This window comes from Heteronotia binoei, chromosome 6 (assembly GCF_032191835.1).
Source record: "Heteronotia binoei isolate CCM8104 ecotype False Entrance Well chromosome 6, APGP_CSIRO_Hbin_v1, whole genome shotgun sequence".
NCBI classification, from domain to species: Eukaryota; Metazoa; Chordata; class Lepidosauria; order Squamata; family Gekkonidae; genus Heteronotia; species Heteronotia binoei.
This window is the reverse complement of record NC_083228.1, coordinates 108,706,356-108,721,183: the sequence shown is the minus strand read 5'-3', so window position 1 is coordinate 108,721,183 and position 14,828 is coordinate 108,706,356. Positions and strand designations below refer to the sequence as shown.

Here is a 14,828-nt window from a genome sequence, read left to right as displayed (position 1 = left end):
TACCAACCTAGAACATGATTGTACAAAATAAATATAAAGTTGGGAACTTAAAGAGCAGATGCTTGACTTCCAACATGTGATTCCTCTAACATTCACTAGCATCCTACACCTGATCTTAGGAAGAACAGACTATTATGCCCAAGAATGTATCTCCTTGCCCAAGGGGCTAACAAGGCCTAATGGTGTTCTTTGACTCACCTACTGACCTATTTTCAGTTCAGTTCCTTGCATAGCTCAGTCATATTAAAATCCTCATGACTGCTCACACCCACAGACGTTTGGCATGACCTAAATTCTACAAAGTGTTGGGAAATGCTACAATACTTTTTCAGCACTGCAAATTCTGATCATGCTGTAAAGAAAAAACATTCTCTAATAAAATAGTGCCAAATGTGAGGCGGGAAACACTCTAGACATACCTTACCATCCCCCTCTCAATGCCTCAGGAAAACCAGAAGCGTTGGCAAAATCCTAGAATTGTACAATACATATTACTCTTTTCCCTAGGGTTGGCAGCTTTAGGTTGGGAAATACCTGGAGATTTTGGGGGTGGAGCCTAAAGAGGGCTCGTTTTGGGAAGAACAAGGACTTAAGTGGGATATAATGCCACAAGTCCACCTTCCGAAGTGCCTATTTTCTCCATGTGATAGGGTGGTCAGCCCCCAGAACCCAGCCAGGGATCCCCCCCAGTTTTGAGGGCTTCTCCCCACTGCAGATCAGCTGGCAGATGGGGGGGAACCCTTCCCATTTTCGTGGAAGTGATGCGATTGCATTGTGGATGTTGTATGTGGGACACTCTGGGTTTTGGACAAACTTTATGGCTCCAACCCAATTTAACCATAGAGCTGGCCCAAAAACCAGAGCATCCCCAATGCAATGACATCACTTTTATGTGATGTCATTATGTTGGGAATGTTGTGCAGTGTCCCTGCCCACCCTCAAAATTCTCCCGCTAGACTGGTGATCCCTCATTGTCTGACTGACTGTATAAAGCCTGCAATTGTTTAGTAGTGAGACAAGTGTATGCTCAACATCTCCACTTTCATTCACAACTTCCAGGGCTCAGCCTGGCATTAAAAACAAATCCTAGAGTTTTTTCACATTGGGTCAACAAATGAAGTTCAGGACACAACACTTTCTCTCCCTCAGTGGTTTGTGCTTGTATTTTGAGTGTGACTATATATCCTCAGTGTCCCAGAAAGCAATAACCTAAAAAGAACATGTATATTGAAGGAAAAAGGGAAGTAACACTGACAACTAGTGAGGTGACAGGGCTGAAAGTAAGTATTCCACAATGCTATGGGCAGGCAGGGGGCTGTGGATGTTGGTAACACAGTAGAGTTGCCAGGTCCCTCCTTGCCACCATCAGGGGATGAGAGGAGTGAACTGGACATGCAAAGGACATTTTGAAAACTGTAGGTTAGAAAATCCAAAACAAGCAGAATCCTGGAAAGGAAGCCCTTATTATATACCAAGAAAAAATAAATCCAAACCTGCTAAGGCCACTAGTAAATAGTAACTTGTATATCAATTTATGTACCTGAAAATTAAAGGCAATATACAACTAAACAATATGTAGGCCTTTCTGATACAACTACTTTGTAATTTAAAACACTTTACTTATTTCTATATTAAACAAAACTAATTTTCAAGTTTGGGATTAATTCAAGTGATCTACCTTCTACGTAATCAGTTACTTTGTGATTTAATGGCAAAACCCATTACTAGCTTAAAATATATTTGAATTTGTCTCCTGAGCAAGTATGTGGAAAAGGAGAAAACAAATGTAGACAGCAACTAGCCTACTGAAAACCAGCCATGTATTCATCTTGCTATCTTCCAAACCCTATTGATTTACCACCCCAAAGCTAGCTGAAAATTTCTGAAGAGACCATAGAGAGATTATGTTCTTGTGCCATTTCATTTGAAAGGCCTAATTCCCTACAATACCTCTGAAAACATTATTTCTTTAGGGGGGAAAAATACACACAAGTTTTTTTAACAATACTTACCGCTAAAATGTCTGCCTCCACAGGCAACAGGTTTAAGAAAGCAAACAGCTGAACCGTGAAAATGGTATAAATCTGAGTGGCAGACAGCATTAGCATTCCTATTGACAGCAGCATTTTAATTAAATTCCTGCAAGAAATAAAAGAACATCAGGACACACAGCAGATATTTGCACCCTGATCCAAAAGAAATATACTGCTGCTCTGGTGCATAAAACATCTTAAAAGGTAAAGGTAGTCCCCTGTACAAGCACCAGTCGTTTCCGCCTCTGGTGACGTCACATGATGTTTTCAAGGCAGACCTTTTACGGGGTGGTTTGCCATTGCCTTCCCCAGTCATCTACACTTTCCCCCCAGCAAGCTGGGTACTCAGGGAGCCGCCCTGAGCCACTTCGTGGGAAAGGCGGGATATAAATCATAAATTAAAAAAAATAAAATACTCATTTTACCGACATCGGAAGGATGGAAGGCTGAGTCAACATTGAGCCGGCTACCTGAACCCAGCTTCCGCTGAGATCGAACTCAGGTCATGAGCACAGAGCTCAGACTGCAGTACTGCAGCTTTACCACTCTGCGCCACAGGGCTCTTATAAAACATCTTGGGCCTACCTAATTACCACAGTATCTTGTGAAAAGCAAACAAGGCAAAAGGATCCTGCAGTGACAGTTCTTGTTTGCAAACCTGTTATAAAAACTGATTTACTACAGCAACCCGAGTGTTAGGATTTGGCCATCATAATATGCTCAGCAGAAGTCAAAGGTGTCATTCCTGCCCATCCTGCAACTTCCTTGTCCTCGCTCCACTCAGTTGGAGGAGTAAGTCCAATTGAAATTACAGAAAAGTTAGTCACATCGGGGGTGTTATTTCTTTATACCAACCATTGGTACTTACCGTGAGGGGTCATTCTCCTCTGAATACAGGAGGACATCTTGGGTGCTTTCCACCATCTTGTCAGGGTGGGAGGAAATAGAATAATTCTTCTTCCTCTTCCTTCACCCTGGAGCACCCAGATCTCCTCAGTTGGGATACTCCGAGAAGCAGTTTCTAACCTATCCACCTTACTCAGAAGAATGAAATAGTAATAACATTAATAATAGCCAGTTAATATGCTAAAGGTATAACAGAAAAGGAACTGTGAAGCAGCAAAAAAAAAAGTGAAATAGATATAGAAATGGCAGAACAGACCCTAGTATGAGCAATGCGATGTGGCAGGCAAGATGTCCTCCTGTACTCAGAGGAGAATGACCCCTCACGGTAAGTACCAATGGTCGTTCTCCCTCTGAGTTGGAGGCCATCTTGGGTACTCCTATAGCAGTAGATTAATGACTGGGTGGGGCATCACTTTCTTCTAGTAATACATGTTGTAACACTTTTCTGCCAAATGCTGCTTCTGCTGAACTATAAGTGTTTAATTTGTAATATCGAACAAATGTTGAAATGGAAGACCATGTCACAGCCCTGCACTTTGTCCACTGAGATATATTTGTTAAAGGCCGCATTAGTTGCTGTGCTTCTGGCTGAATGTGCTGTAATCCCTTTGGGTACTTCTAATTTCACTGCTCTATAAGCTTCCGTGATGCATAGCTTAATAGCATAACTGATGGCAGAGGTTGACATCTTCTGGCCCAACCTTGGTTGCGTAATGTTGATAAACATGGCATCCGTCTTCCGAATTGGTTCTGTCCTGACTAAGTATGCCTTCAGGCAGCGTCTAACATCTAAATTGCGCCACATTCGTTCCCTAGGATGTTTAGGGTCTGGACAGAATGATGGCAAATGTAGTTCCTGTGATTTGTGAAATTTAGGTACAACCTTGGGCTGAAAGGTAGGATCTGTACGAAGAACCACTTTGTCTTTGTGAAAAATACAGAGTTCTTTCTTTACAGACAAAGCATTAATCTCCAAAACTCTTCTTGTTGATATGATCGCTATCAAGAAAATGGTCTTCAAACGTAGCCATCTTAGCGAAATGTCCTGTGAAGGCTTGAAGGGTGATTTTGTGAGTGTGGACAAGGCAGTGTGTAACCGCCATGTTGGGAACCTGTGTGTTGTGGAGGACACTTGAGTGTGGCCTCCCGTAAGAATCTTTGTACGTGTGCGTGTCTGGAAACATCTTTGCCCTGTATCAGTCCCAATACAGAGGATAATGTTGCTACTTGCCTATGTAAAGCGGCTGGTTTCAGACCTGATTGTAGCCCATCTTGCAAGAATTCCAAAATGTATTGAATTGAAGGGTTTAGTGGATCCCTTGCTTTCCTTCGGCATCACCTATGAAATGCTTTCCAAGTAGCATTGTAAATCCTGGTGGTGGACTCCTTTCTGGAGGCCAATAATGTATTAGTAATCTCTGAAAAGTAACCTAACTTCAGGAATGTAGACCGTTCAATTTCCATGCGGTCAATTGCAGCCATTCTGGGTGTGGATGCCAGATTGGGCCCTGTGTCAACATGTCTGGAAGGATCTCCAACCGCAGGGGTTGAGCAGTCGATAACTTTTGAATAGAAGAGAACCATGGGCGTCGTGGCCACCATGGAGCTACCAGGATAACTTGTGCTTTCTGGTGTTGTACCTGACGAAGGAATCTTGATAGCACCGGAATCGGAGGGAAGGCATACAGAAGTCCCTGAGGCCAAATCCCTGTCAGAGCATTCACTGCCGCCGCGGCCGGATGAAAAAACCTGGTGTAAAATGTTGGTACTTGATAATTGATGTGAAAAGCAAATAGATCCATGACCGGTTGACCAAACTGTTCGACTATCTGTTGGAACACTGACGTCTTCAATCTCCATTCTCCAGGTTGTATGGTCGTTCGACTGAGACAATCTGCTTGGATGTTGGCAATGCCCTTGATGTGTTCTGCCCTAATGGACAGAAGGTGATGTTCTGCCCAGTTGAATAGTGTCTTTGCGTCTCTGGATAGAGCTGAGGATCTCGATCCCCCCCTGGTGGTTCAGGTAGGACTTTGCAGCCACATTGTCTGTTTGTATTAGAACATGTTGTTTCCGCACTAGATCGCTGAAGAATAGTAGGGCTAGACGGATTGCTCGTAACTCTAAAACACTGATCGGGAGTTGAGCCTCTGACGTTGACCAGTGACTGTGTTGGGATGTTGTGGAGCGTCGCTCCCCATCCTGATAGACTGGCATCCATGAACAGTTGTACTTCTCTGGGAAGGTAGTAAACTTTCCCTTGCCGAAGATTGGAGTCATTGGCCCACCACATGAAGGACTTCTTGACCTCTAGTGTGACCTTGATCTGTGGATTCTGTTTTTCCATGATCTGGTACTGATGGGGACAGAGCAAGCTTTGTAAAAGTCTCATATGTAGCCTGCCCCATTGAACTGCGTCTATGATTGAAATAAGTAGGCCCATTAATTTGGCTAATGTCCATAATGGAGTGTGAGAATTCCGAATGACCAGATTCACGAGCTGTTTGGTTTTTTGGATCTCGTTGCTTGGGAGAAAGAGAGTTCTTTCGTGTGTCTATTATCATCCCCAGATGTTCTAGCCGTTGTGTAGGCTCTAGGGAACTCTTAGCTAGGTTTATGAGGAAACCATGTTCCTGTAAACACCAGATGGTTGTTTGGACATCTGATAGAGCTTTCTGATTGGACACTGACCTGATCAAAAGGTCGTCTAGATATGGATGAACATGAATCCCCTGTTGCCTGAGATGAGCCACCACGTTTACCATCACTTTCATGAAGGCTGTGGCTAGGCCGAAGGGAAGTGCTCTGAATTGGAATGTGGAGATAAGCTTCTGTAAGATCCAATGATGTGAGGAACTCTCCTGGTTGTAGGGCCTCTGTGATTGACTTCAGGGTCTCCATGTGAAAGTGCCGAAGTCGAATGACTCTGCTGAGAAACTTTAGGTCAAGTATTGCTCTCCAATCCCCATTCTTCTTGGGGACCATGAAGAATATTGAGTATAAGCCTCGACCCACCTGATCTGCTGGCATATATTCTATAGCATAGATTTCTAGGAGATGTGTGATGGCCTTGTTTGTTATTGATCTTTTTGCCAAATTCTTTCAGATCAGAGATACTAGGAAACATTCTGGTGGGGTGTTTTTGAATTCTATTGCATAACCGCAAGAGACAATCGCTAATGTCCAGCAGTCTGTCTGGGAAGCCTCCCAGGCATCTTGAAAATACTGAAGTCTTCCCCCTACTGGAATTGAAGTCCAATCACGCCTTGTTAAACTTTGATTCCTGTTCCTGTTTGTCCCTATGATCTGAGTTCTGTTTGGGGAATCTAGGATTGTTGAATCCTTTTCTGAAGGGTTGTCTTGGTTGATTCCAGGATGATCTCTTGTTATCTGAATAAGGTCTTGGTCTGGCCAAGGTGTGTGAGGAATGAAATGGCTGAGAATAAAAACCTCTTCTATCAGTTCTCCGAAGGTTCTTTGGCATGGCCTTTTTGTCTTTCCACTAAAACCTTGTCTAAGGCACTACCAAACAGTTTTTCTCCTTGAAATGGTAAGATACCACGATTTTCTTGGATTGGTTGTATGCGGGCCATGCTCTCAGCCAAATGCCTCTTCTGGCGACTGCCCCTGAGGCCAGACCTCTGGAACAAAAGGTGAGTGCGTCTAAGGAAGCATCGGCCGTGAATTCCGCTGCTTTAAGCAGCCAAGAGGTTCCCTCCATTAACTTCTTATTGTTTTCTGGTAACAGCTGAGAAAGCCTCCTAGCCCAGACTATAGCTGCTCTGGATACAATGGGGTTGGTATCAGTACTGGTACTCTCCTCCTCAGGGGAAGGATCCTGCAGCGCTAGTGCTGCCATAACCCTGGTTAATAAATACTGAAAATCATCAGCTTTAAAGCAACGAACTGACTGTTCTGGGACACACACATCCTCTACGTCCTCATCTGAAATACAACTCGCTTGATCTTTAGATTGAAACTCCACATCTGAATTAGTCTCTTCTGAATCCTCCTCTATGAATCTAGAATTATTAATCTCTTTTCTGGCTGCTTTAGTTGGCCAAGTGCGCTCTCTGGGCAGATTTTGTTCTGGGAGGTGTGAGGAGGAAGGAGAAGCAGAGGGAGACCTGGACCCCACTGACCCCATGCCCATAGCCCCTGATTGACAAGTATTGAACAGCTATGCCCTAATCATTTGCTGGAGCATGGACATAAATTCCTGAGAAAAGGGCTCTGTGGGGTGAAGTACATTACACCGTTGAAGTAGGGCTAGGTCAGTAGTGGAGGCTTGATCCGACAGGGGCTGGTCTCCTGAAGTGGCTCCCGCCAGGAGGTTGGCAACCATCCCATGGGGCAAAGCAAGGGGCTCATGGAGACCCTCAGCAGAAAAGCGCGCCAAAAAGCCTTCCCCAAGATGGCTGCCGTCCATTGCAAGCTTCTGCTGGGAAGGAACATCGAGCCCATCCATTGCCGCTCCTGCGCGCTTTAGCCCACGGTGACTAGAGTCACCATGTCGGGAAACGTTGCAGGGAACCGCAGCAAGCTGAGAAGTCATACTGGTCCCGGGGTCCCTTCCCACGGCATCGGCATGAGAGCTGAGCAAAGCCGCATCCCCCAGGAACTCGTCCCTGAAGGCTTCCATCCGCCGCTCCTTGCGGCGCTCCGCAGAGAGGTGAGAAGAAAAAAAAGTCAGCTGCTTTGCAGCAGACGCAGAAAGCGCTCCCTCCCTGCTTAAAGAGATACAACGAGCCGCTGCCAGTCTGAGAAGACAATACTGACTTTGATGGACCAAGGGTCTGATTAAGTATAAGGCAGTTTCATATGTTCATATGTATGACTGAAGAAAATAGGTAAAGCCTAGACCAGATTTAAAGTTAAAGAGGAGTAAAGGTTGACAGATAAGTCTTAGGTAAGGAAATAAAGAATAAAGACTAAGCTGCTTCCTGTTTTAATAGGAGCTCAGCTAACTAGTTGCTCTCCCTTCAGAGGCAGGAAAGAAACTGAGATCTGGGTCAAGGAAGAGGAAGAAGAATTATTCTATTTCCTGCCTCCCTGACAAGATGGTGGAAAGCACCCAAGATGGCCTCCGACTCAGAGGGAGAACAACCTTTACTATTTTCTAAATTTACTGTGCACTAAATGGAGAAGAATCTTGAGAGTCCCTTGGACTGCAAGATCCAATCAGTCAGTCCTAAGGGAAATCAACCCTGACTGTTCCCTGGAAGGTCAGATGCTGAAGCTGACCCTCAAATGCTTTGGCCCCCAAATGAGAAGGGAGCACTCAATGGAGAAGTTCCTGATGCTGGGAAAGACAGAAGACAAAAGAAGAAGGGGGCAACAAAAGGTGAGATGGCTGGACAGCATTACTGATGTAAAAAACACGAATTTGAGCAGACTTCGGAGGATGGTGGAAGACAGGAGGGCCTGGTGTGACTTTGTCCATGGGGTCGCAAAGAGTCAGACTCGACTGTGTGACTGAACAACAACAAAAAAATGTTTTACTACTCACTTTTTTCTTGAGCACTTATAAAAAACTTCTTGTTGTTAAACTGCACGCCTCTTCACTCACAGAAAGAAAAGGCTTTATGAAGAAGGAAAACAAGGGTTTGGATAGAGTTGCCAAGTCCGGGCTGGAAAATATCTGGAGACTTTGGGAGTGGAGTCAGAAGAGGGTGAGGTTTGAGGAGGGGAGGGGCCTCAGCATGGTACAATGCCACAGAGTTCACCCTTCAAAGCAACCATTTTCTCCAGAGGAGCTGATCTCTGCAAGCTGGAGATCAGCTGTAAAAGCGGGAGATCTCCAGGCCTCACCTGGAGGCTGGCAACCCAAGGTTTGGATGGATGCTTTGGCCCTCCCAGACAGACCCATACTACAATGGTAACAGCCAATAGAGCCCCTCCTTGATCTCCTGCCTATGCAACATTTTTCTGTAGCTTCACTTAATCTGTTTATTGCCACTGCCAGTGACAAATATCACTACCCAACAATTCTAAATAAAGCTGCAGTACTGCAGTCCTAAGCTCGGCTCATGACCTCAGTTCAATCCCTGGTGGAAACTGGGTTTTCAGGTAGCCAGCTCGAGGTTGACTCAGCCTTCCATCCTTCTGAGGTCGGTAAAATGAGTACTCAGCTTGCTGGGGGGGAAAGCATAGATGATTGGGGAAGGCAATGGCAAACTATCCCGTAAAAAGTCTGCCGTGAAAACGCTGTGAAAGCAACGTCACCCCAGAGTTAGAAATGGCTGGTGCTTGCACAGGGGACCTTTCCTTTCCTGTTTAACCCCAGCACCACTGCAAACATGAAAGCTGCAATGAAGTACTCACATATCCGTCACTGTGCTTCAGCCTAAATTCTATTCTGCCAGGGGTGTACAGAAACAAGACGATAAACAACATTTCTTTATGAGCCAGAAGAATTCCACAAGGAATGTGTTATTTTCAATAATATTAAAGAATAATTAATTTTGAATTTCAACTTGTCCTCTGCTTGAACTACTAAAATAGCATCAGAGCTTGATTTACGACGTGTATACAGTCCCACTTTTCTTCTGACACAGTTGAGGTCCATGGCAGGTGGCAACACCAAAATACAAAAATATGATCTACACATAGTTTAAAAGGTAATTAAAATTTAACTGCTTTAATTATCTGTTTAAGCCACAGTTTTTAAGCGGCTTCATAAGCTCTTTAAATAATTCTGTGCCTCACTGGAAGGCTCCGAGAATAGGTGCCTGACTTACTTTTTTGAGAAAGGAGTTCCATAGAAGACAACATTGGATTTATACCCCACCCTCCACACCAAGTCTCAGAGCAACTCACAATCTCCTCTATCTTCCTCCCCCACACAGACACCTTGTGATGTAGGTGGGGCTGAGAGAGCTCTCATAGAAGCTGCCCTTTCAAGGACCTCTACCAGAGCTATGGCTGACCCACGGCCATTCCAGCAGCTGCAAGTGGAGGAGTGGGGAATCAAACCCTGTTCTCCCAGAAAAGAGTCCACACATTTAACCATTACACCAAAATGGTGGGGCAGCAACAGAGAAGGCCCAGGCCAAGCCACTAACAGACTGTAGGGACATTTAGAAAATCCTGTTGTCAAGTGTAATTGCTGAATGCATGGAAGAGATGATCCTTCAATTATATGGGCCCCAGGTCACAGCAGGCTTTAAGCGCCACCACCCTAAATTGGATCCAGAAACAGACAACCAGTAAAGGAACTTTATGATTAGTATAATGCAGTTCTCATATACACAGTCTGAAAGAGAATGGGCCACCACAAAGCACAGTAAACAGAAGTTCTTGGGATTCTATGGCGGGTCAGTAACCCCTGGGCTGCGGACCGGTCCCAGTCCGTGGCCTCTTAGCAACTGGGCTACAGAGTGAGGCAGAGACCTTCACCTATTCCACATTTAAAGATCCCCATGGGGGGCAGGGATGGGTTGTGGGGGTAGCCAAAACTCCAGCACCCCCACTGGTCCATGGAAAAATTGTCTTCCACAAAACCGGTCCTTGGTGCCAAAAAGGTTGGGGGCTACTGCTCTAGGAGATCAAAAGAAACCCTTGCTTCTCAGATCCTGCTAAACACAGCAGGCAAGCCAACACTGGAGCAAGGCAAGATCAGTCAGAACAAGCTACAGCTGTTGTCACAATGCAGCTGTCTAATAAGTAATTATCTCCAGCAGTAAATGGTTTCTCTCTTCCTTTAATACCACACTGTTCCATAGTTTTTCCGCAAATCCAGATCTTGCAAAGGGGCAGCTGTGTTAATGTGTGGTAGCAAAATAATAATTTGAAATTTTAGTAGTCTTTTCCTTTTCCCTCTAAGTCTTTTCCACACTTATCTTCTCCTTCATTTTGCTCTCATCCTTTCATGATTTACCATTTCTCTATCTCCACTTCTTATTTTTCAGTCTTGGTCTCAACTCCTTATCCATCCTGGTTGACAATTTAGAACTTATTAATAGTATAGCAGCAAGCCTTTGTTAATATTATGAACAGAAGGTTAATATTTCCACATAATCCATCAAACCAGTTTAAGGATGCTTCCCTCCACCACACACACACTTTTTACATGCATGATAATAGAATGCTAATCCACCTTAGTGGGAAAAAAGGAACAGAAGTTAGAATTAGTTTAGCTTTCATAGCATGGTGATGGGCAGGAGATAACTTGGGACAGGATATTCAAATTCCTTTCATTTTTGGTCCTAGAAAGCATGATCATCCTGAAGCTGGTAATCAGTTCTGAGATTCCAAGTTTTGTTTTCTGATGAGTTATGCAAGCCACAAATGGACAGACAGATGGACATGCAGATTCTTTTATTATTATAGCTGCATGGTAAAATGATAAATATCAATTGTGTGTGTGTGTGTTTGCGAAATGTTCATTTAGATCAGAAGATATTAAATTTGAGCTCACTTTAGACTGTATTAATTTAAATATTTTCATAGATATTTCTATTGATAACATTGTATTCCAGCTTTTGATAAGCAGCATTTTTTTTCTTTTTAAACATTAAGCTATAGAAATATTTGATAAAATTGCTTTTAGTATTATAAAGCAGAATTTCAAACTCTGTCTTGTCTAAGACTGAATCTTGCTTTTTATTGTCAAATACTTTCTTGGATAACCAGAAGCAAGGAAGACATATATCTTTAACAGATGTATAGGAGAAGAAATGTCAGCAGGGACAGCCTGTCATATAAAAACAGAAGAGCTGAAACAGAAGAGAACTCTGCATATCTACCACTTTGATATTCTTAATCTTTAAAAAAACACACAGTGTCACTGATTAGGGCACAATACAACTATGGATTATGCCTATCAGTGGCTTAAATTCAGGTACATAGCTGTGTAGGTTTGAAGCAGCAGAACAAAATTTGAGTCCACTGGCACCTTTAAGACCAACAAAGTTTTATTCTGGGTATAAATTTGTGTGTGCATGCACATACTCACCATAAAACTCATTAGTCTAGGTACCACTGGACTCAAACTTTGTTTAGTGACTTAAATTGTATGCAGCCAGTCTTCTACTTGCTTCCTGACAAAAATTCAGTGAATATATTCAGCACTGAAGCAGCATTTTGTTTTAAAAAAATAAGAAACCATTTTTTCATTTTCAAATTACCCTTTGTAATGGTTGCATCTATAGGTTTAGAAATGCCAGATGGGAAGATTTTATAGAATTACCAGTTAACATGTTGTAGATATGATAGCCTACACTCACATTCTGGATTAGCAATTTCTGTGAAAACCATTTCAGCATTGGTTAAGTATTTTTGAAAGGATCGTTATCAAGAAATCTACTAAGTCTTGGTTTCAGCTAACAGGAAACTGGCCTCTCACCCATTACTATATCATATTCTGGTGACACCAACAAAACAGCTTTCTTACCGGTAGAAAAAGCTCCCTGTAAGAGTTTGCCTTTGTGAGTCCCACTCACATAAGCAAAGTACAGCGCTGGAAGAACAGTATCTGAACAAACTAAACAATGTTCATTTATGAATTGCTGCTCTAGAGGGGGCAGCCTAACCAGTGCATTTGAGGTGCTGAAGTTACCATCACACAATGTTAGTGTCAGTGGCTTCTAGGGCCGCATTCCCAGCCAACACTACAAGCAGCGCAGAAGATCTTAAGCTTAATGCCCAACTCACTATCTCCTTTCTTATCATCTGCCCTTTAACTCAGTATCCTGTGGATCTTTTCATGCTGATGAAATTATCTATAGAACAAATATTGGGACCCTCTCACAGCGACTTTTGTATCTTCTTATGTTAGAGACTTGTCTGTTAAAGTAGGAAAAGCTAGTACAGACAGACTGATATCAACTGCAGCTTATCTTCAAGCCCCAGAAAGCTGCCTCTGGAAGAGAGAAAAAACCTAACACAAATTATATTCTTTTCGAACGGTTCTGCAAGTCAGTTTTCTAAATCTTTATATCATGTCTCTAGTTCCGTGGCATTAAAATTAGTAACACTGTTGCTTGGTAGTAGTCTTTCTTTACCAACCACACCAGCAATACCAAATACAATAAAGCCAGTAGCTTAATGACTATGGAACCCTGTGGTGCAGAGTGGTAAAGTTGCAGTACTGCGGTCTGAACTCTCTGCTCATGACTGGAGTTCGATTCCGGTGGAAGTTGGGTTCAGGTAGCCGGCTCAAGGTTGACTCAGCCTTCCATCCTTCCGAGGTCGGTAAAATGAGTACCCAGCTTTCTGGGGGAAAGTGTAGATGATAGGGAAGGCAATGGCAAACCACCCCATAAAAAAGTCTGCTGTGAAAACGTCATGATGCAGCATCACCCCAGAGTCGAAAACGACTGGTGCTTGCACAGGGGACCTTTCCTTTCCTTAATGACTCTGTTAAATATCTGAAGTTTCCTAATATGGCTAGAACAATCAGAAAACTAATCCAGAAACTACATAAGAACAGAGAACTGAAATCACATGAATGTGGATCACACAGCAATTCTGTATGAAGAGATTGCTGATGTTATGAATATCTGCTGCCAGTTTTAGCACAACCTCTTTTCAAAAGAAAAAAGAAAAGAGGAACACATAAGAACTCATGGGAATGAAAGAATGGTCAATCAATATAATGAGGCATGTGTTATTTTTGCACTTTCATATCTATAGTGGCTATTTAAATGGAAGGCAAATTAACATTTAACCATGGCTACTATTCATATTACGAGAAGATTTTTGTTATGCTTTCTTTTTCATTTATTTGGTAGACATTATTTGGAGTATTATCTGTTACACTGACACTTTAATCTCCTTGGAGAGGGGACTTGACTTCTTGTGCACTACACCATGCACACTAGCAACAAAACATTACTACAGTAACACAATAACATAGAAAAGTTCAAATGCCAATAGATACAAAGGCCTGGAGGAAAAACAAGAAAAAAATGGAAACAAGTATTTCAGCTTCTTCCCACCCGTTTTTTCAATGGGAAACTTGGGGGATACTAAAGAAAAATCCAGTGAAATATTTTTCTTTTGGAATGTGATATTTTTAAACACCATGTTTGATGGTAATTCTATTTGTGACTGTATAAGACTGTCTAAATAATATGCTTTGTTTACTACAAAAATTGTTTACTAATTTCAGGAGAAGATCCCTCTAGGGACGCTAATCCCCAGTTGGGGGCAGATGATCCTCTGGTTTTTTGGGCTCTTGCCTGACAGGGGAAATTCCACCCCCAAATGTGATGTCCTGATGTCATGCAAAAGTGACATCACCACATCAGCAACATTGCACCATGGCAAAACTCTATAGCTTGAGGGCGATTTTACCACAGAGTTTTACCCAAAAAGCAGAGCATTAAAACCAATGTGATAATGTCACTTCTGCGTGGTGTCAGTACATCGGGGTGCTCTGCTCCCTCTCCTGGAAAATCCCTCCCTCGCCGGCACGATCATGGGAGCTGGCAACCTTAAGCCCCTCTCATCTCCTTAAGGAGCCAGAACCATGATGGATGAGGCCTGGGCTCTGGCTAAAGGCAGACTAGCCACCCTAAGTGACTATATAGTTGGCACACCAAGACATATGGAAGGAAACAGTCCTTCAGATATGTGGGTCCCAAGCAGTGTTCCCTCTAAGCTGAGTTAATGTGAGCTAGCTCACAGATTTTTAGCCTCCAGCTCACACATTTTTGTCTTAGTTCAGAACAAATGGCCCCAGAGCACAATAATTTATGCAGTAGCTCACAACTTTAATGCCAATAGCTCACAAAGTAGAATTTTTGGCCACAAAACTCTGCAGTTTAGAGGGAACATTGATCCCAGGTTGCGTAGGACTTTAATGGTCACAACTAGCACTCTGAATTCTGTTCTGAAACAGACTGGCAGCCAGTGTAACTGTGGCTAGCCCTGACAACAGTTGGG

At 43.1% G+C, this 14,828-nt stretch overlaps 1 protein-coding gene across 1 annotated transcript in view; it reads right to left on the bottom strand.

The window, feature by feature from the left end:
- The window catches only part of RNF13 (ring finger protein 13), a 66,258-nt gene that overhangs the window by 42,404 nt on the left and 9,026 nt on the right, over positions 1-14,828 (bottom strand). Inside the window, exon 2 of the mRNA XM_060242334.1 lies at positions 2,013-2,139. Within this exon, the coding sequence (XP_060098317.1) occupies positions 2,013-2,126 (114 nt within the window). The 5' untranslated portion in view covers positions 2,127-2,139. The remainder of the gene's footprint in view (positions 1-2,012; positions 2,140-14,828) is intronic.